The sequence below is a fragment of the Vicugna pacos genome, unplaced genomic scaffold, assembly GCF_048564905.1.
Source record: "Vicugna pacos unplaced genomic scaffold, VicPac4 scaffold_123, whole genome shotgun sequence".
Lineage (NCBI taxonomy): Eukaryota > Metazoa > Chordata > Mammalia > Artiodactyla > Camelidae > Vicugna > Vicugna pacos.
The window spans coordinates 29660-54314 of NW_027328803.1; the positions used below are offsets into that span (position 1 = coordinate 29660).

Sequence of the window (24655 nt, forward strand, 5' to 3'; positions counted from 1 at the left end):
AGGTTCATTATTGTTGTGGCCCAAAATAATCTTAAGATAGTAAATGTCTTCTTTTTGGGTTTTATTCTTAGAAATGCTTTCTTATAATGGTATAAATTTCTTCTGTAGGTTTTTTTAATCTCTAAGATGGAGATGATAATGGTATTTGTTACAGTGAGGAGAAGCTGAATTGATATGAGCAAAGAGTTGTATTTGCTCTTATTAGTACTTTCTAATATTTACATCATTTTCTGTAATTTTTCTTGTGGTCATTTTGACGGGAATAGAATTTGTTTTTTCCAGGTATTCTCTGATTGTAACAAGACAATTATTAAATTCATACTTTGCTTTTTAATTTGAAATCCCACCTGTAAAAAATACTTATGTATACTAGAGTCTCTTTTTGAGCTCATGATTTATTTCTGTCAATCTTACTTTCTTAATCTAGCACTATATCTTACATATTGTAAAAATTTATTTAATATATTACAGTGCGAATTTTTTGATTCTTTTTTCGATCCCTAAATTTCTTGGCTTGTATTATGACTTTATTATTCCTGAAGAATTCTAATATAATTTTTTCAAGTTAAAAAAAAACAGATAAGTGTTGTCATGGGATTTTTTAGTAATTTTGAATTATCTTTAGGAGAACGTACATCTTTAAAACTGCTTTCCTCCATACAAAAGGTTGATGTCTCTACTTTCACACTTTTACTTTACCCCTCAGTACAGTCCTGTACTTTCTCCATGTACAACATGGGCATTGTTTTTGAGTTATTTCCAGATTATTGTTGATGTTTTTGTTAATTTTTTAAGTGAGAAATTTTTGCTATTATATTTTTTAACTGTTAAAACTGACACCTAGGAAGGCAGATTCGGTTTGTAAATACTCACTTTGTAACTTCTCATTTAAAATTGTAAGTATTAAGTACTTGTTACAGAATCCTTTCTTTTCTGTTTTTAAAAATTTGTTTCCAAGATTCTCAAAATGGTCATAGCTAAGTAGTATAGGTGGGGAGACAGATGGAGAGAGGTAGTGTGGCTCATGTACAAACTGTGAGCACTTTCATGGCTGCCTTTATGCTGGAAAAGCTGATAAACAGTCCAGCTTAAACCAGGGTGGCTTTGTATGCACTTGAAATCCAGCTTTCCTGCCTGTATGGTGAAGCCTGGTAGGCGTGGCAGGTAGATGATCAAGGTCGAATGGAGGTTATTGGCTGCACAGAGCGCTGTGTCTGAGAATTGGAGACCATCGCCATGGGAAATGCTTGGTGCCAGGAACAATGCAGAGGAGCTGGGGAACCTTGTGTTAAGGATTTTCCAGCCCTGGGAGTGGGAATATCAGACTCTGCATTCAGATCTGAGTTTGAATTCATCCTCTTTAGTTTTCTTGTCCTCTGACTTTTGTCAAGCTATATACCGTCTTTCACTTCCTGTTTTCTTGTCTCTCAAATTAGGAGAATTACATCCTGCTGCTAGAGTGTTTGATCAGGTTAAATAATTTGTGTCTATAAGATGTCACATACAGTCACAAGCTCAGTGAGAAATGGGCTGTTGCCTGTTCTTCTGCAGCTCAGTGCTTGAGAAGACATGGGGGAAAGCCAGTCCCTAATTTGTGTGTGATGCAAGTAGGAACAAAATTAATGTCTTGCCTTTCCCTAGCAGTATTCTTACAGCTTTGCTTCATTTACTTCTTTCCTCCTTTCCTTTCCCCTTTCCCATCCTCCACCAAAAGAGCCTCTCAGAAAAATAGATTCAAATTACTTTAAAGGTTGGCTCATCCTCATGAAATGATAGTATCATAAAAAAAACTGTGCAAATCCCAGAATATATTTTATATGATTTACACACACACATGTGCGAGCAAACACACACACACACAAAATCAGGCTACCTCCCACTTACAGAGGGAGAAGGTCCACTTTTTCTGAGTTTTCATTCACAGAGAGTGAGAACAATGTCTCTTACACAGACTTTCACCAGGCTTCGTGCATGGTGTTTTTATTTGAATTTCTGTTTGTGGCCATAGATATAGTCTCCTAATAGAAGAGAGAAAGTGGAGACATAGACATTCCGCTGAGATATTGGTGTCATCATATTTTAGTTGTAAAGGACTTAAGACAGCATAGAGTCGCAACATTTTATGGGTGAGAATCCATGATGTTGTAACTTAGACAAGAAGCTGGGTCTTCTGCCATCTTGTCCACGCGGGTGAAGAGGAAACTGGGCAGGGGATAGTAGGGATCCTTCCTGCTTCACTTCCATGTTCTTGCTAGTTTTCATTTCAGCTGCCTTTAGTTTATGTTCATGAGGCCACTCATGGGAAGGTCACTCTGTCCTGATAGATTGAGTTTCTTATCAGCGAAAAGCTCTGGACCCACTCATATTTCCCAGAGTTTTCTGCTGACCTGCTGACACTTTATATAATTGAGACCTAAGAAACTACTGAATATAAAATCCTTATTGTTATCGTTTCCCCTCGAGTTCCATAGGAATGGGGTGCTGTCTCAGGCTGTCTAAAGCCAGATCTGAACAAAGATAGGGTGATGGGCTGTGCTGCTGGACCTACACAGTCGAAGGGGATTTCCACCTTAGCTTTATAATCAGGCAGATTAGTTCAAATCTTGCCTTTACCAATTATTATCTTTGTGTCTTGGGGGAGAAACTGTACTTTTTTGTGTCCAAATTTGTTTATCTGTAAATAAGTTCAGTATTTATTTTAAGGTTTCTGTTTTAGAATTGAATGAGCTAATTCATTCATTTATACCTAAAATAGCGATCGCATGGTTCTATGCTGGTGCCTTGGTAGTTGATTACTAAGGGAATCGGCAGTGAGAATGGGGGTGGGGGACTCCTGGATAATAGAGCTTATATTCCAGGATATGCTTGTAAAAGACTGGATGTGCAGTAGATTTTTAGTAAATATCTACTCCTTTCCTAATCTGCATTGATTGTTTATATATCTTTATACAAATATATTAACAATTTTTATTGCAATTTAAATATTTTTGTAGTATTTACATTATGTAGCTATAAAAATACATGAAATAAAATGATTTGACTTTTATTTTCTTTTCAATAAGCAAAACAAAATAAAATAGAAAAGAAAAAAGTCTTGAGGGAGTAGAAATAATTTTATTTCTGTGGAATCAATTCCGTATAATAGGTCTTTGTCATGTTGTTAAACAGCATATAAAATTGATAGGTTGTGACATACTGGAAATGAGGAAACAGTGGAGACATACTACCTCTAATGCAGTCATTTTGTTACCAAGTCCAAACTCGTTCTGCTTGCTGCATGACAGGCCAATAAATGGGGAGATGAGATGTTGGAGTAAGGAATAGTGACTTCATTTGAAAATCTGGCAGACCCAGAAAATGGCATATTGATATCCAGTAGAACTCTCTTCCCCAAAGCAGAATTCAGTCTCCTTTTATACTAAAAAGCGGCGGGGATGTGGTTGGTTGTTGCAAACTTCTTGCTGTACGTATTGTTTGTCCTTGGAATCCTTTGTTCCTGCAGCTGTCCATGGTGGGTCAAATTAAGGTGCCCCCGTAAAACCTCCAAATAAAAGAAAGGTTATTATCTATTTTGCCACTTGCCATCTGTACATAAGTGTAGAAGAGCTAATATCCTTAAAGATCAGAGCCCGGAGAATAGGCTGTCCTGGATATTTCAGGCTAAAGGCAACTTTTTTTCACAAAAGGTGCAGAGATAGCAAGTCGGAGCCTAGAAAACAAGGTACAGGTTTAAAGCCAAACGAACACATCTAACATGGAGTCAAATTTGTTCTTTTCTTTTACAATTTCTTTTTCTAACTCATAAATAATTTTAGTAAGAAACATGAGAAATTTTTTTTATTTTTGCTTCTTAATAACGGATTACAACTACACTTTAGTGAGCAGGGATGCTGTGCGTGCCTTGGGGTCACAGCAAACTCTTGTTGGGGGTGGTCGACCCTGTAACATACCTGATGTCCCGTGAGTGTTGGTGAGGGTCCCCCTAACCAGGGGCTCTATTCAGGAACCACCATATGCGCGTTGACCTCTGGCACCTCTTTTTCAGCTGCAGGAAATTTTTTCAGATTTTGTGATGGAAAAATCTCTCCAGCTGCAGATAATCAGGGAATAAAGGAAGAGGAAAAGGGCTTGAAGTAGAGTAGAAGAGAAGGACAGAATATCAGGGAACGTGGGGGCTTGGCAGCGGGGCCTCGGGAGAGAGAGGGGCAGAGGTGTGGAGGGTCCCGGCTATGGAACTAGCTCCTGCAACTTTCCCCGCACCCAAGCCACACAGCTTTTAATTGGGCCCAGGACTCCCTCCTGTCTGGATGTCACCCTGGGCAGAACTTTGAGAATCGAAGCTAAGGGGTGGTCAACACTCACCTAGGGGGTCACTGAGGACTTTGCTCAAGTCCACATTGACTTTTCCAGTCATGTGCCTTCACCTGTTCTTTATCTCAGGATCTGAGAAGCAGGAGCAAGGAACTCATGGAGAGATCCAGGAAGATATCTGACTGTGTTAAGAGACGACAGTCACAGTGACACGTGGAGCGAAGACACTTGCATTAAAGTAAAATAACTTCACAACTATTGCATCAGAGCTGCAAGTGTGAGAGAACCTAAGCCTGTCTCAGAGTGCAGGGGACAAGAGAAAAGGAATGGTAAAATTACCACTGACATTTGAAATTTTGTTAAAAAGAATGCTACTGTTAATTGTATCACTTGAATGTATGCAGGTGTTTTTCTATGAGCATTCATAGGTTCACAAAACCCCACCAGCCACTCTTGCTCCCATCTGGTGTGGGCTTTCTCAAGCACAGTGCCCTTCCTGCTTGGGTGGGCCACGCTGCTGGTCCTCGCCTGGGGCCGGACTGCTACAGGACACTGAGTCCCCGAGGCACGACCTGGGATACATGACAGGAACATCTCTGCTCTTGGCTGAGGGCCTCCGTTTCCCCCTGCAGTGTAAGAATGCCGGTGACTCAGTTAGAAGCATGCATCCAAGCCATCCTTCCGTGTCATCACCATCTAGAAGCGGTGCCTGAATATTCTGAATTTCTGCAGAATGTTGTTTACAATCACCTTGAACAAGTGAGTGTGTGTCCTCTTTCAAGTGGAGGAATTACTGCCGTTTTCCTGGAACTTACTCACCAGTAGTCCATCTGATTTTTCTGTGCTAGGATTCAGTATAGCCTGCTAATAACTCTGCAGTCAGATCTTGAAACCCTGATGAAGAGGATTATTTATTTTCTTTCCTTATATGATAGTATTTTACTTTCAAAATTCTGAGTTTTCTGTTCTTGGAGGAATTTTTTGGGGGTTTGGAGAAACAACTTTGCTCTTACCATCTTTGTGACCTGTTGCTATATGCATCTCACCTGTCTTCTGTCACTTGTGAGACGGTTCCATTTGTGACCCTGTCCGGGTTATTCATGTTATAAAACATAAAATCTGTAAAAGTACAGAACCCTTTTACTCCGAAGACATTCCACAAATACTCCTTTAATCTGGGTGTGGTTTTAACAAGACACAAACATTAGAACATATACTTGCAGGTTGCCAGTGCAAAATCCCCAAATGAATAGTCTAGCTCAACATCTAAAATCTTTCTTATCTACCTTGGATATGTATGGATAAGTGAAGCAGTTTGCTAAGAACCCAAGACCAGGTTTAGGATACAGGCTGATGTAGCTCAGCGGGTCCTCCCAAGCTGATGCTCTGCCAGAGAGTGGGGTTGAGGGGAGAGGGCGTGCCCTGCCCTCCATGAGCTGACAGTTTCATGGCAAACACCTTCACAAGGTGAAGAAATTGGAGTTTCTTCTATGAACAGTGGGTCTGAAAAGAGCCCAAAAAGCATGGGAGTGACACAATCCCATTTGTCTCAAGTAGGGGAGAGTGGCTGTGGGGCCACTTGGGAGACTCGTGAGTCCAGGTGGGCAGTGTTGGTGGCTTCCACTTGAGCGGTAGGATAGTGGGTAAAAGCGAACAGATTGAAGGCATGTTTAGATGGTAAAAAGAAAGATTTAAAGCTGTCTGTGAAGGTAGGATGGAGTAAGGCCCAGGTTTCTGGGTGGATTAATGAGTTAAATGATGGTCCTGCTGTGTTCTGAGGAGGGAAAGCTGCAGAGGGATTTCTGGGGGAAAACTGATGAGTTCAGCTGTGGGTAAAGTGAAAGGTTGTTAGATGTGTGGTCTGGGATCTCAGGTGAGAGCCAGTAGTGAGTAGGGAGAGGGGAGAGAGACTTTCAAATAATTTTATCTTGTGAGCATACATATAAGGATGAGTAATGACACACTTAACCCCTCTATATTCTGTATTTAAAACCCAGTAACATTTTGCTATATTGGTTGCAGGGGTTCTTAATTTTTTAATACAAATAAAATAAATAGAAACAAAATAGTGGAGTTAATGAATATCTTAGAGTTGATGTGTGTCCTTGTATGTATTTTGATTTCTCATCTTTATAAACATAATCTACAAAAAGTTAACTTGCTTAGAATAAGAGTTAAACACAGGGACATGACACACTCTGTTGGGGGTTGAAGGTGATATCTTTGGCAAATTATATAGCCTCTCTTTGCCTTTGTTGCATCTTCTGTGAATGCCCCCGTGCCCCTCATCACAGCTGATTTCCTAGACTAGAAGTTGGGAGGGAGGCTGCTGAAGGGAGTAAGAGGTGGCAACTGCTAGGAACAAAGAAGACAAAGACAAAAACAGATTAAAGCCGAGAAACTGAGTCCTAATACCCTCAAAGGAAAAATAATCCCGCAGTGTTTTGAGCCACTTATCGTAAGGGAAACAAAATCACGTGGATCCAAATCTCTTGAGCATATGTGTATTGTGGGTGGGAGGGTATCATCAGAAAAGGGTTGAGAAGAGGCTTTTTGGTTTCCCTTAACGTTTTCAGTAAGAATGGGGTGCAGAAGCAAAAACCACCCGCTACACATTAGAAGGTGTTGTTTTGTGCGAAACTGACCAAAGTTTGGAAACCAGTCATCAGTGGTGCTGGGAAATGAAGAGGCTTCTGGATTGGGTGGGGCACTTGCTGTGACTTCCAGGTGACCTGCTGGCTGGGGTCTGTGAGGCGGGCAGTAGGTTTGCAGTGTGACCTGGGCATAATCCCTGGCTCTGAGGCTGCTGGTCTGACTAGCAGACCTGGGCAGATGCAGTCCTATTGGGGCATCTCGCGATGTGTCCTGGGACACCTGCCATGCTGAGGGCGAGAGGAGGGATCCCCTAAGGGGGTGTCCCTGTGAAGAGTAGAAACGTCCTCCTGCAGGGGAGGAAGAGCCTCTGAGCAGCGGGCCGGATGCACAGGCAAGAGCAGCCTGAGCACGGAGATTTCGGGGACCTGGAAGTCATAAAGTGGCCCGAACAGCCTTGTTCCTGAGAAACTGGAGGGAAAAGATGCTGCAAATGCAGGCTAATTTCAGACCCTGTGGTGGGTCATGAGTGATAGGAAAGAACTGGTCAGGCAGGCACGAAAGAACCCTGTGGTTGTCCCAGTTGGGGCGTCACACCAGAGGGAGGAGCAGAGTTATAGACTTTGTCACTTTTTATCTGTGTGACTTTGAACAATAACACCCCACCTCTCTCTCTATATATCTTCATCTGTAAAGTGACAGAGTGACAACTCGTGTCATCAGAAGGCTTAGTTTAGCTCTGATCCTCATTGTCCAGTCCTGTCAGTGCTGCCCTGCAAGGTTCTGAAGTGGGTGCTCTTACCCTGAGATGGGAGGGCGTAGAAGGACATTGTAGCACCCGAGGGCAGGAAGGGGTTGCTTTAAAAGCAGACATGTAGCCTCCTGCAGCTGCAGACCTACAGGCAGTTTGGTTTATGGTCGTGGAGAGGACTTTGGAGGTCTTAGCATCGTCTTAAGACTTGTTTTCCCTTGGGGACCTGATTTGCCTTTGCAGATTAATGTTGAAGATTTGGGCTTCTGGCAAAGCTGTTTTCAGAGATGGGTATATATGTAACATATAGTATAAAATGAAAGGTTTTATTTAATATTTGGGACTTTGTAGCTGTAGGGAACAGCTCTGTTGGCCTGGTTTCCACGGAGGACACTAGCAGTCGTCAGAGCGTGCGGGAGGGCAGGCAGCCTGCAGTGCTGCTGCGGGGGTTCTCCCCAGCAGGACGCTCTGCTGAGTTGACTCTTCTCTGAGTTTGGTTGGCAGAGGAGCAGACAGCAAAGTAATGAGTTCTGGTGGGATTGTATAATGACAGGAAGAAAGAGGGAGCCGTAGTTCTTAGGGACTACTACACTCTTTTGGTTCCTGATCCAGTGTGTTCCATTACACAATTGATGAGTTGTGTCTATTCTTGGACTTGATTGAAATAAACGTGCAGCCTGAATATTAAGAGTTATGTTTTATTTGTCAGAAGGACTCGAGCCAGGATGACCGCCTCTCAGAACACTCTGAGGGACTGCTCGCAAGAGTAGGGGAGAAGCTAGGATTATATAGGAGCTTTACAACAAAGACCAGGTAGTCAGGACAATAAAACATTGCTTGTTATCTAAAGAAAGCCAGGTATCTCAAGTTCATGAATTTAATGCTTTTCAATATATGGGAGGAAGCCAACATTTGGGCTGACTGAATATATACTTTAGACAAGCACCTAGCTATCTAGGGCCAGTAATCTTCCTTTCTTATTCTGAGTCTGCTCAGAGGGCACCATTGTGAATGGCTGCAGGCCTGTCTTCACTGGGGGGTGGCGGCAGCCGCTGATGACTTGTTTTCAGCATTCTTTGTTTAGTGACATGGTTGCAATATTTTCATTCAATTTGTAGTGTTTTCATTCACAGAAAATTATGGTATTACCCTGATTATGGATAATCTGGAAGCTTGGAATGGAACCGAGATGGAATTACTGCAGGTAACTTCTACTTTAATAAGCCATGTGTAAACATGAACACGGAGGAAGCATACAAAAGGATTCGGTGGTGAATGGGAAGGGTTTCTGCACGTTACAGAAGAAGGCAAGGCAGAATTCTTCTTCTTTGTGGGCAGGTATGTGAGTCCAACTTTCCTTTCTGAAGTGCTTTCTGAGAACTGTTTATGGTAATGAACCAACATTGACAAACGGTGACACACATTGCATTTAAGAGCTGGCTGGCTTCAACTTGGGTATTGGACAGGTGGAATTCATAGGCAGTGGTCAGGTGGATGGGACAGAGATGGAGCCCAGGCCTGGGCCCATATTCAGGTTGAAATCGCCATTTACTCACCATAGCGCCTTGGACTTGAATGTAACCTCTCTTAAACTGATGGTGAGTCTGTGAAATGGGCATGATAATATTCGTTACTTCCTGGGCTTGTTGTAAGTTCTGAAGATTATTATAGCACACATGAAGCACTTAACACACTGACACTTAGCAGTGTACACTTTGTTCGACCACCACGCTTGGTGTGTGTCAGAGCCTTAAAGGCAGCATGTGTCTGTTCAGGATGCACTGGTAGCCCCTTGGCTACTTTGTGAATTTGGTGATTTCCTTTAATACTTGTAACTCTGTGTGCCATGGGCAGTTATTTTTATGGACAGATGAGGAATCTCAGGGTAAAAAAGACTGTGTAATTTGCCCAAAGTCAGACCATAATTTTGTGTGCAGGGGCCTCGGTTCAGCATGGGCTCCTGGGCCTTCTGCTCTCTCCGTTCAGCACCAGAGCCAGATGTGGGCTCGGCTGTTTCCCAGCCCAGAATATCCGGCAGGCCACAAGACACACCTGGTCCTGTGCTGCTTGAGCAAAATCTCCGGAGGAGAGGCAGTTACAAAAGGGATAAACATAAAAACAGACGACAGCAAATTGTGATCAGCTCTGAGAAGGAAAGGAACACGTCTGGCCGTGCAGAGCTGGGAGCTTTCCCGTCGGGGCTGCTCTGGGGGCGCTCATCTCAGCTAAACAAGCTGTGCTGCTGCACCAAGGCAGGAAGGCAGGGCGCGTGTGGCCAGGTAGACAGGGCCTCGTTGATCGTACTCATTCCCTATTAAGTGGCAGGTGTCACAGGCACTTAACTAATAAACAGACATTGGCCAGAATCATCACGCATTTTGCTTGGTAGTTTTATTGGCGCCAACTTTGAGAGGAGGTCATTGAAGCTGGGGAGTTTGCTGCATGCCCGTGATTACCATGGAAATACCCCCACTGGTCTTTCAACCTAGACTGGTGTGGCTGTCATGTCCCAGCCCTGTGAATGGCATCGTGCAGCTTCTCCCAAGTGGCCCAAATGACTGACATTGATATGCTTAATTCGTAGGAAATGGTATGTGGCAATAAGAGAAAAAGGTAGTAAGAAATTGGAAAACTAGAAAATAACCAATTCTTCCCCTGCTGGGGGACCGTACCCTGTGTCTCTCACCCCACTCACTGCCTGTCACCTCCTCCCTGCCGACTCCGTGTTCAGAAGCCACTCTGAGCCTTTGAAGAACATTTTGCCTCATGACACTGTTGACTAGGACCTGCGACCTCTCTGTCCCTGGTTAACTCTCTCTTCAAAGCCATTTAAATTTCTTGCAGGCTCCTCCACTCAAATGTAAGAATAGCCCCTTTAAACTTCTTGATGCAGCTCCTTAATGAAGATCTTGGGAAGGAAACCTAGCCAAAACCTGGGAGGTATTCACAGAGTGAATGTAACCTGAGCATTTTTTGACGTTCAGAATCAGAGCGGTGGGAGACACAGGAAGGCCTTTTTAAGTTAGAAAGTGGAAAGAGAAAGGACTCAGGATGTTTGAGACTGAAACATCTCGGTCCCAGCCAGCAAGGCACCTGCGTTCAGGATGGTGTGTGGGGAGTGCAGAGTTCTCAAAAAGAAAGAAGTGGTGGGATGGCAGGGAGGACATTTAGGTACTTAACTGGGGAAGGAAAAAGTTGGCTGAACAATTCATGGTTGAACAAGAGGATTGTGACATGATGTGCTTGTATTTTGGAGAGAAGGGTTTTGTGGAGCCAGGCCTAAGGAGAAATCTCTCTGACTGGGGAGTCAGCACAACAAAAAAACACAGAGAACCAGGCAGACCCCATGGCCCCTGATGGGGGAGAGGCTGCCCACCAATTGGAGACCTGGAGGCTGCTTCTGTCCCTTAGCTGGGGTCTCAGACCTCACTTCACATCCCAGTCCTGTTGATACAAGAAAAAATATGTGGGGCATGAGAAGGGCTGTGTCCCAGGCTTCCGTTGAGCCCCTGGGATGTGCCCCACCAGATTTTGTTCCTTGGCTTCATGCAGTAAAGAATTCAAGAACAAGCCAGTGTTGAGTAAAGGTAGATTTATTCAGAGAGATACATTGACAGGCATGAGAAACGTCACGAAGTATGGGGGTTTGATGCTCAGATTAAAAGTAGGCACACACTCCACAGAAATAGTGTGGGCCTTCTCCGAAGAGGTAGAGAGAGGGGTTCCTGGGATGTGGCTCTGTGTTGCTCCTTTTCTTGGGCTTCGTGGTTTCATACACTAATAAGTAGAAGGACCAGCCTTAGGGCAAGGGGCTGGGATTCCAGGGAGTTGGCCATTTTCCACCCTTTGACCTTTTGTGGCTAGCCTTGTGACTGCCATGGTGCCTGGGGCCGTGTTATTCACCATGTTACTATTACAATGGGTGTATAATGAAGCTCAGGATCTACTAGAAGTTAAATCTCTTCATCCTGAGCCTCAAGACCTATTGGGGGTTGAATTCTTCACCATTTTGATGTTAATTGCTGTGGTCTTTCTTGAATGGCTTGCTCTGCCCCCTTCCATCCTGTCTCACTGTGATGACACAGAGAGAGCAAAGGCCGGGCCCTGCGTGTGTTCCTGCATTTAACAGCGGGAGATGTGGGGTGGGCTGAGGATGACTCTGAGTGGTGAGAAATATGTTTCAGATTTTCCCACATGAGACATGGGGACCTGCCAGCAGCCATTGCAGATTTATCTCACGGGCATTATCGCTTGTGTTGTTACGGAAACAACAGGCCAGCCAAGAAATAAGCAGCACTCAGAGGGTGGGAGTACTGAGATTTATTATGCCAGCGGGCTCAGAGGGGCTTCTGTTCCCAAGCCCTGAGCACATCCAAGACGTGCACATGAGGTTTTATAGGGTTAATTACAAGTATGGGGCTTTTAGCCAATAAGGCTCAAACAACAAAAAGCAAGGAATCAGTACACTGAAGCTTATCAATTTGGAACAGATCACGTTACTGACAATTGTTGACCTTGGATTTACGAGTTAGCTTGTTAGCCCAGTAAACTGACACTGAACTTCAGATTTACGAGTTAGCCCAGCAAAACTTAGATCAGTAAACCGACACTTATCACACTTAGATTTGTGACTTAGCTTGTTAGCCCAGCTGGGGTTTTTGTTCACAGTGTCACTCATCTTTTCTATTTTCCTTTTATTTTTAAAGTATTTAATCCAAATTTAATATCAGGATTTTTTTGGAAAGAAATTTCTCTTTTTCTTTTCTTTGGGGCTCTTTTGGGGGGTAGGAAATTAGGTATATTTATCTGTTAGTGGAGGCCCTGGGGCTTGAACCCAGGACCCTGTGCACACTAAGCACACGCTCTACCACCTGCCCCATCATCTTTTTCTTTTTGCTTTAGCTGCCAAGAATCTTACAGCTGAATTTCTAGTCGGCCTTTAACACTTGCCCTGACTTCATGGAATCCATTTTTATGAGTTTACCTCCCCCTGGTTTCATTTAAGTATTGAATCTCCATTTTCTCTTCACTCTCAGTTTTGCCTTTTTGTTGTTATGGTTGTTAAGCTGTGTTTAAAAAATTGTTTAATTTCTCTTTTAGCAGGAGGCTGAAGTAAATAAATATGTAAACAAACATCACACTTAAATGCTTTTATATATTCTAAGCTGTTTAGTAGTTAATTAAAAACCAAATTGAATATTAAAGGGATAACATTTTTAAATTATTTTTTAATTTTTTATAAAGACATAGCTGATTTAAAATATATGTTTCAGGTGTACAATAGATGCTCCATTAATAGTTACTGTAAAACATTGTCTGTATTCCCTGTGTTGTAAGATACATCCCTCTAGAGTGTTTACATTACATGTTGCAGTTTGTATAAGAAATTTGGGTAACGCAGAGTCTGGGACATGGCTGTGGCTGACCCAGGTTCACGCAAACCCTGCCTGTCAAAGCTCAGGCCTTCACTCCTGTCTGCAGGGGAGCGAGTGGAGGCAGCTCTCATCAGCGCTGGCACCACACTCTGAGTGGCAGTGACAGCAGTGACTGTGTGTGGACGTGAAAATTGTTGTTCCTAGAGTTTTACATGATTTTCTGCATTTAATAATTACAGCCCTCCTGTGAGGAAGGGTTTTAAGTTTGTAATGAATAATACATTTTATTTTGATATTGATAGACTTCAAAACTCCGGAAAATTTACAGGAGTAGTACAATAAATGCTTAGATACAGTTCACCTTAAAGGGCACTATTTGCCCTTTTGTGACGGGCTTATTTTAGCATAAATTTTCAAAGTTCATTCATATTGTAGCCTGAATCAGTACATTATTCTTTTTGTTTGATAATATCCTTTTCCTTTTTTTTCGTTTTTGGTCTATTTAAAAATATTTTCATTGAAGTCTAGTCAGTTTATAGTGTTGCATCAGTTTCTTGTGTACAGCACAAAACTTCAGTTAAATAGGAACGTACCTGCATTCATTTTCATATTCTTTTTAAACATAAGTTACTATAAGTTATTAAATATATTCTCCTGTGCTATACAGTATATACTTGCTGTTTATTGTATACATACTCAGCATCTGCAAATCTTGAACTCCCAATTTATTCATTCCACACCCTCTCCCCTCTGGTAACCATAGTTTGGTTTCTATGTCTCTGTGTCTGTTTCTGTTCTGTAGATAAGTTTATCTTTTTGTTCCTTTGTTTTTGTTTTTTGTTTTTTTTTGTTTTAGATTCCACATGTGAGCGATCTCATATGGTATTTTTCTTTCTCTTTCTGGCTTATTTCACTTAGAATGTCATTCTCCTGGTCCATTCATATTGCTGCAAATGGCATTATTTTATTATTATTTTATTGCTGAATAGTAGTCTATTGGACATATATACTACAACCTCTTTATCCAGTCGTCTGTCAGTGGACATTTAAGTTGTTTCCATGTCTTGATATTGTAAATAATGCTGCTGTGAACATTGGGGTGAAAGTGTCTTTTTGAATTACGTTTCCTTTCGGATATATGCCCTGGAATGGGATTGCTGTGTCATCTGGGCCCCCAAGGTTTTGTCTTTTGAGGAACCTCTATACAGTTTTCCACAATGGCTCCACCAAACTGCATTCCCACCACAGTGTAGGAGTGTTCCCAATTCTCCACAGCCTCTCCAGCATTTAGTGTCTATGAACTTCTGAATGATGGCTATTCTGACTGGTGAAAGGTGATACTTGTTTGCAGTTTTGATTTGCATTTCTCTGATAATGATATTGAGCATTTTTTCATGTGCCTATTGGCCATTTGTATGTCTTCATTGGAGAAATGTTTCTTTAGGTCTTCTGCCCATTTTTGGATTGAATTGTTTGTTTTTCTTTTTTATCAAGTGTAAAAGCTGTTTACATATTCTGGGAATTAAGCCCTTGTCACTTTCATTTAATGCAACTATTTTCTCCCACTCCATAGGTTGTCTTTTTGCTTTAATTTTTGTTTTCTTTTCTGTGCAAAAGCTTGTAAGTTTAATTAGAACCCACTTGTATATTTTTGCTTGTATTTCTATTGCTTGAGTAGACTGCTCTTGGAAAATATTGTTCAGATATATGTCAGATGTTTTGCCTATGTCTTCTTCTAAGAGGTTTATAGTGTCTTGTCTACAGTTTTAAGTCTTTAAGCCATTTTGAATTCATTTTTTTGTATGTTGTGAGGGGGTAGTCTAACTTCATTGATTTACATGCAGCTGTGCAGTTTTCCCTGCACCATTTGCTGAAGAGGCTGTCTTTGCTCAATTGTATGTTCTCACCTCCTTTGTCAAAGATTCAATTACCAAAAGTTTGTGGGACTATTCTTGGTAATTTTGTTTATCCATTCATTGATGGATGGATATTTTTAGTGACTTTTAGCTACTCTGAATGATACTGCTATGAATATTGATGTGCAAGTTTTTGTGAGAATACATTTCCATTCTGTTGGCTGTACAGTTGGCCCACCATATCTGTAGTTTCCACTTCATGGATCCAGATGGCTGATTGCAAAGGGACTTGATCATCCTTGGATTATGGTATCCAGGGTGGGGGGTTCCTGAAACCAAACCCCCGAGGACACTGAAGGATGACTCTACATGTAGGAGTGGAATTGCTCAGCCACATAACTCTAACCTTTTGAGGAAACATCGGGCTCTTCCAAAGAAGCTGCACCATTGCCCCTTTCCAACGGCTGCATATTGAGGGTATCCATTTCTCTGCCTCCTGACTGACACTTGTTATTGTCCATGTTTTGATTATAACCATCCTAGTGAGTTTAAAATGAGATCTCATTTTGATTTTGATTTCGCTAGTGATGCTGACCATCTTTTCAGATGCTTATTGGCCAATTGTGTATCTATTTAAATCCTTGGCAAATTAAAAAATTGGGTCGATTTTCTTTGTATTGTTCAGTTGTAAGCATTTGTTTTATATCCTGGATACTAGTCTCTTATTAGATATATGCTTTGCAAGATTTTTCTCCTATTCTGCAGATTGTCATTTCACTTTAATTTTTTTAAACATTAAAACAATTTCTTTATAGGGGAGGTAATTAGATTTATTCATTTTGTTTTTCTTCCTTAGCACGCACTCTATCATTTGAGCTACCCCTTTCCCCTTTCATTTCACACTCTTGATGTTGTCCTTTGTAACAAATGATTTTAATTTGATGAAGTCCATTTTATCTATTTTGTTTTATCACTTGTGCTCTTGGTATTGTATCTAGGAAGCCATAGCCTATCCTATGACCACAAAGATTCATACTATGTCTTCTTTTAGAAAGTTCATATATTTAGTTTTTACGTTTCTGTCTGTGATCCATTTTGAATTAATATTTGTTATATAAAATACGGGGTCCAGATTCCAGATTCATTCTTTTGCCTTCAGATACCCAGGTGTCTCTGCTCCATTTGTTGGATAGACTATACTTTCAATGGAGTGTTGTTGGCACATTTCTGGAAAACTGACTGTAAATGTAAGTTTCCCCCCAGGATTTTTTATTGTGTCTCATAGATTTCTGCATCCAAACTTATGACAGAAGCATAATGACTTGAGTGCTATAGATTTGCTGTAACCTTTGAGTGAGTCCTCCAAATTTGCTCTTCTTTTTCAAGATTGTTTTGGCTGACCTGGGTCCCTTGCTTTCAATATGAATTTTGGGATCAGTTTTTCAATTTTTGCAAAGAAGTCAGCTGGAATTTTGATAGGGATTCCATTAAATATGTAGATTACTTTGGGAAGTCTTAACATTTTTAACAATATTTTCTACCATTGCATGATCATGGGATGCCTTCCATATATGAAGATATTTTAAATTTTTTTTGGTGATACTTCAAAATATTCAATGTACAAATCTTGTAAACTTTTGTTAAATGTATCTCTCATTTTATTTTTTATGCAGTTGTAAATGGAACGGCTTAGCTTCATAAGGGTGGGACTATATATATCAATTTATTTATTTCTAGGATTCCTACATAGCAAATACCCTAGGTTTATATTTGCTACATTGATCTATCCACAATTCTTCCCACCCCCGTGTCATAAGAAACCAAGACCCAGCTTAAGCCATCTGAACACCTATGTGGAAGTGAGAAATGAGACCTTTGGGTGGGGTTTGTGTAGATGATACTGAGATCTTATTCAGGATGGCTTCATCTTAATTTCTTTTAAACAATCCTTTCAGAGTACATAGTCAGATACATTAGGAAAATGCTGTTTTGATGTGCGGAGGAGCTAAGACTATAATTTTCAAGTAATTTCCAGTGAGAGTGTTGTACTTGAAACATAATTTGCATCAATCTTTGAAGATTTATGTTTCAGGAGCTTTGAGTAAATAATACCTGTCTTTATTCAATAACTACAACTAAATGCTCAAGCAACATGAAAGAGTTTGAGCAAACAGCTCCCGCCCCGTAGTGCTGGTTGGTTGCAGCTGTAACTGGAGTCAGCGCTTACCTCGCCCAGTACACTTGTGCTGATCTGCTCAAAACAGTTCGTCCAACAGTTTGTCGGTAGTCTTTTAGACAAAGCCATAAAGCATTGATTTAAGGTTGCTGGAATGTAATCTATTCTTATTAATATTAAGTAAGCACATATTGAGTACTTACTGTATGTTGGGAATTGTCCCGCAGCCTCACATGAATATTACTTCTAATACAACCTCTCATATTTCCCTGTTATTTGCACTTTACAGATAAGGAGACTGAGGATTAGGTCTTCTCTCTTTTGGGGGGAGCTCATTATCAATGATGGGAAGTTGTAAGGAAAAAGATATTGATTCATCCAGAGAAAATATTTTTCTGAGATTCAGTATTGAAGAAGGTAACCACTGAAGAGGGTGATCATTGTTTGAGTGAGACGAGCCCCGGGTTGTACGGAGTCAGCATCCCTGTCCTGGATGCTGCACGTGTAGAGCTGCGTGGTGGGTGAGGCGGCGCGGCCGCGCAGGGAAAGCGGATGCCGGGCCGTTGGGCTGTGCTCAGGCCCGGTGGGGCTTTCTCCTAAGAGCAGTGGACCGTCATTGACAGATTTTAAGTAGGCTAGTGCGATGCTCTCGTAGATCACTTTTGTCTTGTAGAATGCTTAGAAACATTTAGAAGGCTCGGCAGGAGGTGATGTGATGAGTCAGAGTAGGGTGGCTGCGAGGTGTAGCAGTGTTCAATTTTCAAGTGATTTTCAGTCCCAGGTTTGTGGCTCAGTAGCCGTGTCACTTTGGATGACACACCCAAGGAAGTGAAACAATTTATCTAATCAATAGAAGCAGTGATGTACCGAACTCCCAGGACTGCTGTGTAGATCCAGTGAGATAACGTGTGCACAGTGTGCAGCATGGTCCCCAGCACAGAGTCAGTGCTGAGGGAGTGCCAGTGAGTACCTGGTAGGACAGGTGTGGGTGGTGGATCTCGTTGACTGAGGAAATTTGCCCCTGAAGGAGGGGTCTTGTCACATCTGTGAGTGATTGGCCTGAGCTGGGAGAGGCAGGGAGACCTTGCCCCCGACCAAGGGCCCTGGGCAGGATGGCTATGGGAGGAACACCGTGAAGTTAGCTCTTTGCAGGTGGAGTTGGAGGTGCCCTTGAGACATCTAAGTGCAGTGTCACAATCACAGAAGTGGTCTGGTCCCGGGCTGTGCATTTTCCTGCTGAGATATTGATCTCTGAACGCGAAGACATACTTTACAGGACAAGTGAATAGTAGTATCATCTCTCATCAAAGCTCACATCTCTTTATTCATCACTCACTTTGCTAATTGGGTACTTACAGAACACACTTCACTGTCCTCCCCTGGGCTCAGGCTCCACAGAAAAGAGCTGGTGAGTCTCCCTCTTTTCCAGAAGAAGACACACTTAGCTGGTAGACATCTATACCTCGCCAGACTTAGAATTTTAGGTTGTTGATTTAATTCTATTTTCTGTTGGTCATCTCCTGACAGGAGAGACGTTTTACCTCATGGTCAGGTTTCAATTAGCTGTTACTGAGAATTGCTGGTCTGATCCATAGTGTATTTATTCTATTAACTTTGTAGAGTACTTATCATTTTTCTGTCTTTGCTCTTTAATTTTGTTTGCCCCTTCAATTTTCTATCTTATTTGGGACCTTATTTTATTTTTTAATTAAAAAATGTCTATTAGCAGTTAACAAAACAAAAGCAAAGAAAAAATGCACATGATAGCTAAATTTAGAAAATATCTTGTGTGTTTTCTGTCTCAGCAATGGAGGGTTCTAGAAACTCGTGAAAAGCTTCATTACATAAGTTCCTTTAAATTCTGATTAAGAAATAAAACCTTCCTTCCTCATCTTTCAAGCTGCACAGCTAATTGTCAAGAAAGTGAGGGGAAATTCTCAGAAGCCAAGACAAACCAGAAAGCAGGGATTCTGGGAGATACGTGAGCCTTAGAAGCCCTGGGGTGCCGGTTGGCTCCTGAACTGAGTTTCAGTTGCCCTGGCAGGAGGGCAGGAGGTGAGCCTGTGGCCTCTCACACTGGGAGTTGGATGGCTGTTCTTATATAAGGCCAAGCACATCCTGAGAATCCTGCTTTATAAAAGGTTGAATTAGAAAGAAAAGAATAAAAGCATTCCTCAAGGCAAGGAAGTAAGGAAAGTAAAATTTTTTGGAAGCGGGAAAAAATAACATATCCAAAGTAAGGATTTAGTTTAAAGCTGTTCTGGCATGAGAGTGACCACAAACCCATGGCAGAAAATCACAGCTCCTCCCGGAAAGAGAAGGTGTGTTTTGAATGAATCAGTGGACAGCCATTCTGAAAAAGGCCTCCAGAGTCTTCTGGATCAAGATACTGGACTCAAACACCTCCCTTCCATGGTCTCATTTAAATAACCAGAAAGGTTTTAAAGGAAAGAAGCCATAACCATAGTTCTATTTATTGACATTACTTTATGCTAGGAATTCAAAGGTGACTATGGAGTTGTCTCCTCTTTTATGGACCTTACTTTCTATTTGACATAGTTGGGGAACTTGGTGGATGGTGGTGTTAGTATGTTGCAATTAACCAGGAGAGGAGTTTAAGAAAGCAGTGAAGGGTTGATGACATTTTTCGCTGAGGACAGTCCTGTTCAGTTGGCTTGTAATTACAGGCTCGTTGAGTTATCACTGGAGGGAATTAATCTTAAGGAATTTGGACTTAACTCAGGCCTCTTCAGAATGGGCAAGTGAACCTGGAGAAAGACAGTCAAATCTGTGCAGACATTGAAGTTCACTTCAACATGTGGTATCCATGAGCCAAAGATAGGACTAGTAGGCAGCACTTCTTGAGGACAGAGGAGTGGTTTTTAAGGTTCTTCAAGAATGAATCCCAAGGTACCGGGATGGCCAGTTGTCAAACTGTGACTTTGCTCTTTGGACGGTGTATCCACCAAGGGTATTGGCCGTTTATAAGTTTCCATTTCTCCTTAATACATGTCAGGTTATGAGGACGTGGGCATAAACGTTTCACACCTTGTCAAGGTGACTTTGGGTACCTGCCTAGAATCATGGGCACAGTTGCGGCTGCGTCATACATCTTGCCGCACATCCCGCTCCCCGGCTCCGTGATCACGGCAGAGTGGTTCCTTATTGAGCTGTCCATCTCCTCTGTGACATCGTAACCAAACAAAAGATTGGAGAGTATTAGCTTGGCTTTTTTCTTTTCTAACATTCCCTTCAAATTATGATGACTGATAGTGGACCCAGTTACGTTTGCAGATGATTTACAAGTAGGGCTGTCAGTACAAACCTTGTAATCCCCGCTGTGTGATCTAGAGAAGAAAGTTACACTCTTTCCAAATTGTTTTGATGCACTTATGTGGGAAAATGATGTATGTTTGAATATGTATTTCCTCTCTTAATCATCATGGCTAGAGATGAATATTTGTAGACATGGAATGAGTACTCTGTATTTGAACTGTATGGTCCCCTAAATTCTCCCCAGCTTTTTAAAGTCATCACTGGAGTGCTACCTCCAGAGTGCCGCAAAGCATCCAACACTGCCTGCTCTTCGGACACTGTAAGTTTCCAAGTTGGAGAAGGCTGCTGGCTGGTGAGGCATTCTCTCGCACATCTCTGGTTGGGTGATGTGAGCTGAGAACACAAGAATTGGCAGACAGTAACTAACCACGATCACGTCCATTTCTGGAACACTCATGGAGGATTTTACACCTATGCTAGTGGAATACGTTATTTCATTTAGTTTTCCCAAAAATCATAATTAGATTTTATCACCTGTATTAAAAGGGAAACTGTCAAAGCGAGTGACGTGCAGACTTTGGACTGGAACACTGGTCTTTCTGATCCCTGTCTCTGTTCCCTCCCCGGCCTATCCTTGCAAATGACCAGGAGACTCTTCCTCAGTCTTGAGTTTCCCTCTGATGTTACCGCTCTCTTTGTTTCTAAGAGAGGAAAACAAGTCTAAACTTACTTTCCAGTTGGAAATGGAATGGAGAGTTAACATTGGAAGCCGGGAGAATCTGTCCTGTGATGAAGTGGTCTCCGAGCCACTTCCACTGGGATGTCACATCACTGTCTGGGCCCCTTGCTCAGCCTGTGCACAGGTGACAGCACAGTTGTGCCGAGCAGTCCTCCCGGACAGGGCAGTGGGTTGGAAATGAGTTTGGGGATTTGGTTTCATTACACAAGTTCCTGAGGGCCTTGACCTGGCACTTCGAGTGGGAGCATTCCCTGTCCCACAGACTGTGCTCTGGGCCCATGCAGACCTGACGTGGCCTCAGCCTGAGTCTCAGGGCCCGTGGTGATGAGGAGCATTTTAGCCCAGGGTCTGCCGGAGGCTCTGAGACTACTGGGCTGTGGGACTTTGTCCAGGATGATAATAATTCCTCCCCGAGTTTCAGATTTCCTTGCCTGTGAGCCGGGGTAGTAGTTGTTTCTGAGATGATTGTAATGATTCAGTAATGGGCGCAGCGTGTGCTGACAGGTAGCTGGGTGCTTTAGGAGCAGAAGTCGCAGTCACTCTGTCAGCCTCTCCCTGTGCGCTCTGTGCTTTGAGAAGTTGTGTGTTTGGTGAAAGTCCCGCCCAGACCCTAGGGTCTAGATGAACTGTTGTTCCTTTACTTTCCCTTCCTCTTCCTCTTTCCCTTCTCTGTGTCCCATGTTTAGGTAGCAGATTCCTCTATTTCAGGGAATACGGGCTTTTCTAGTAAAGGGACAGGTGGATTGCGGAGAGGTGGGGCCCAGAGGGGGTCTGGAGTGTCTGCACAGTGCTGCTTCCCTGCGTTTCTGCATCCGGTCCCATCAGTGCACTAAGTCAGCCTTCCTCTTCCTTCCTGTGTCATCGGGTCTCTGTTTTAAGGGAAAACCATTTTTATGGGTCTTTTTTCACTTACGTGTTTCATTCAGATGCTTGTTGCTTTTCTCCCTGTGCTTCAGCGTTCTGAGGAGAAAATTCAGCCGTGCAGCATCCTCTCCGAGCTCTACGAGTTGATCGGCTTCCACTGCAAGTCCACCTTCTTCAAGCGGGTGGCCCCCGTGTGGCACGCGGCCCCCGGCATCCCGGAGCCTGGCGGGAAGGCCTGCTCCCGACTCCTCCTGCAGACGCTTCCTGGCTACAGTCTGTCACTGGACTTGCAGGACTTCAGCAAATGTGTTGGAACTAAAACATTGCTTCAGCCCCATTAACCATGCCTGGTTTGGGCCCTGCTGTCCTGCCTCATCAGGGTGAATCTTGATTCATTTAGAACAGGGCTCAGCAGACTTTTCCTTTCAAGGGCTTGGGGGTAAATATTTCAGGGTCTGAAAACCTCCTGATCTCTGGTGCAGCTGCTCAGCTCTACTGTTTAGATGCCAGAACAGCCAGATAGTCCACACACCCATAGAGCTTTATTAACAGCGGTGGCTGGGGCTGGATTGGGTGTATGAACTGCAGTTTGCCCCCACAGCCTCCTCAATATTGACACCTGCACCAGAGTGTACATTTGTGACAATGGGTGAACCTACACTGACATGTCATCATCACCCATAGCCCATAGTTGACACTAGGATTTACACATTGTGTTGTGCACTCTGTGGGTTTGGACAGATGTACAATGACATGTATCCACCATCACAGCATCATACAGAGTCGTGTGTCTTAGTGACCTTAAAATGCTCCGTGCTGCACCTCATTCATTGCTCTTTCCCCTCTAGCCTCTGGCAGCCACTGATCTTTCAGTCTCTGTGTTTTTCCCTTTCCCAGAACAGCATACAGTTGGAATCAGACACTTGCTGAAACTTCCCAGATTGGCTTCTTTCACTTGGTAATATGCATTTAAGGTTCCTCCATGTCTTTCCATTCCTTGATAACTCATTTCATTTTAGCACCAAATAATAGTCCATTTTCTGGCGGGACCACAGTTTATTTATCCATTCACCTACTGAAGAAGAGCTTAGTTGCTTCTGAATCCTGTTGAGTATGAATAAAGCTGCTATTAACATCTGTATGCAGATTTGTGTGTGAACATAAGTTTCCATTTCATCGAGTAAACACCAAGGAGCACAGTTGACGGATCATATGTTAGAATTACGTCTAGCTCTGTAAAAAATTGCCAGACCGTCTTCCAAAGTACCTGGGCCATTTTTCATTCCCACCAACAATGCATTATAATTTCTGGTGCTCCACATCCTCACCAGCATTCGGTGCTGTCAGTGTTCTGCATTTTGGCAGTTCTGACAGGTGTGCAGTGGTATCTCGCTGTTTCAGTCTGCATCCCCTTGATGACAGGTGCTGTGGAGCATCTTTCCAAAGGCTTCTTTGGCATCCAGATTTCTTCTTTGATGAGGTGTGTGTTCAGGCATTTTGCTCATTTTTTAATCAGGTTATTCATCCTTCTTGTTGAGTGTAAAGAAATTTTGTTATATTCTGGATTTCAGCCCTTTATCAGTGTGTCCCTGCCCTTCACCTTCAGTGCCAGAGTTGTCCTTTGGGTCTCAGTGGAGTGTCAGATCTTCAAAGAGATTCCCTGTCTTCCCTCAGCCTAAATACTGTCCTTGTATTTTTCACTTTCATTGACTCATTTTGTTCTTTTTAAATAGCATTTCCCATAATTTGTAAGTATATTAAAGAGAAAAGGGCAATGATTGAACACCGCCTGCCCCACCAGGCTGTGTGCCCTGTGAGAGCAGAGGCCCTGTCCCCACTCACCGTTTCCCATGACAGCACATGGCACATGTCCATGTAAAAGTGTGTAACGTGGGGCCAAACCTGATGAGCAGCTATGACGACATGTGTTGTCTACCATTTATTGAGTAGACTTTGTTTCTGATCTTAATTATTAAATCATATGAATGAAACTTGGTTGTTTTGAAAAATAAAACAACAAAGCACACCTCAATGTGATTGGTAATTTCTACTTAGATTTCTGACCCAGGAGGGGATGTTCACCATCATTTTGTGGAGGAGGTTGGGAAGGTAAAGTAAGAGAGTGAGATCAAATAAAGTAAAAATGATAACAGTCAGTTGGCTATATTTTCACTGAAATAAAAGTTATTTTAAACCCTATCTCAGCTGTTGTTCTGTTGTTTTAAACATTTCTCATAGAATTAAATGGAAGCCCACTAAACCCTGAAAGGGAAACTGTGTGCTGAGGTCCTGAAAATAGTCTATGTCTATTTCTTGAGATACAAATTTCCCTGTGGTTACAGAAATTCGAGACGGGAACACAACAGTGCACTGCATGTGTCTGCCGGCTTCACGGGCTGCTCAGTGTCAATTTCATTTTCTTGGGTTGCAGTTTAGGACGGATTTCCATGAGAAATATTGCTCAGAATATTCCTGAATGAAGGATTGAATTTTCCACAGGAAATATTATGAAAGACAGTGACAAGGCACAAGGGATTCCCATAAAGGAATAGTTGATGTAATAAACTCTCACTATGGTGAATATTTTTAATAAAAGCCAGTTGAAAATTTTATCACTAGGTCAAATGGCAAAAATCCGTCTGAAGAAAAAAGATTCAAATTTTTTAGAAGAAGTGGTTTGAATCAAGTAGAAATTATGATTTCTACACTATTTGT

The 24655-nt window shown here is 42.4% G+C and overlaps 1 protein-coding gene across 4 annotated transcripts in view; it reads left to right on the forward strand.

Annotated features, from left to right (window-relative positions):
- Positions 1-22560, forward strand: part of LOC140695022 (trafficking protein particle complex subunit 9-like) — a 49101-nt gene extending 26541 nt beyond the window's left edge. Inside the window, exon 3 of one of the 4 annotated variants that reach the window (XR_012070704.1) lies at positions 22033-22134. Coding sequence is in view for 1 of the 4 variants with exons in the window: in XM_072957986.1 (XP_072814087.1) it covers positions 22033-22281 (249 nt within the window). In the remaining 3 variants the exon portion in view is untranslated. Of the gene's footprint in view, positions 1-4440; positions 4526-22032 lie in introns of those variants that run through there. The other 3 variants (XR_012070701.1, XR_012070710.1, XM_072957986.1) reach the window with 3 other exon arrangements.
- Positions 22561-24655: the final 2095 nt, after the last annotated feature.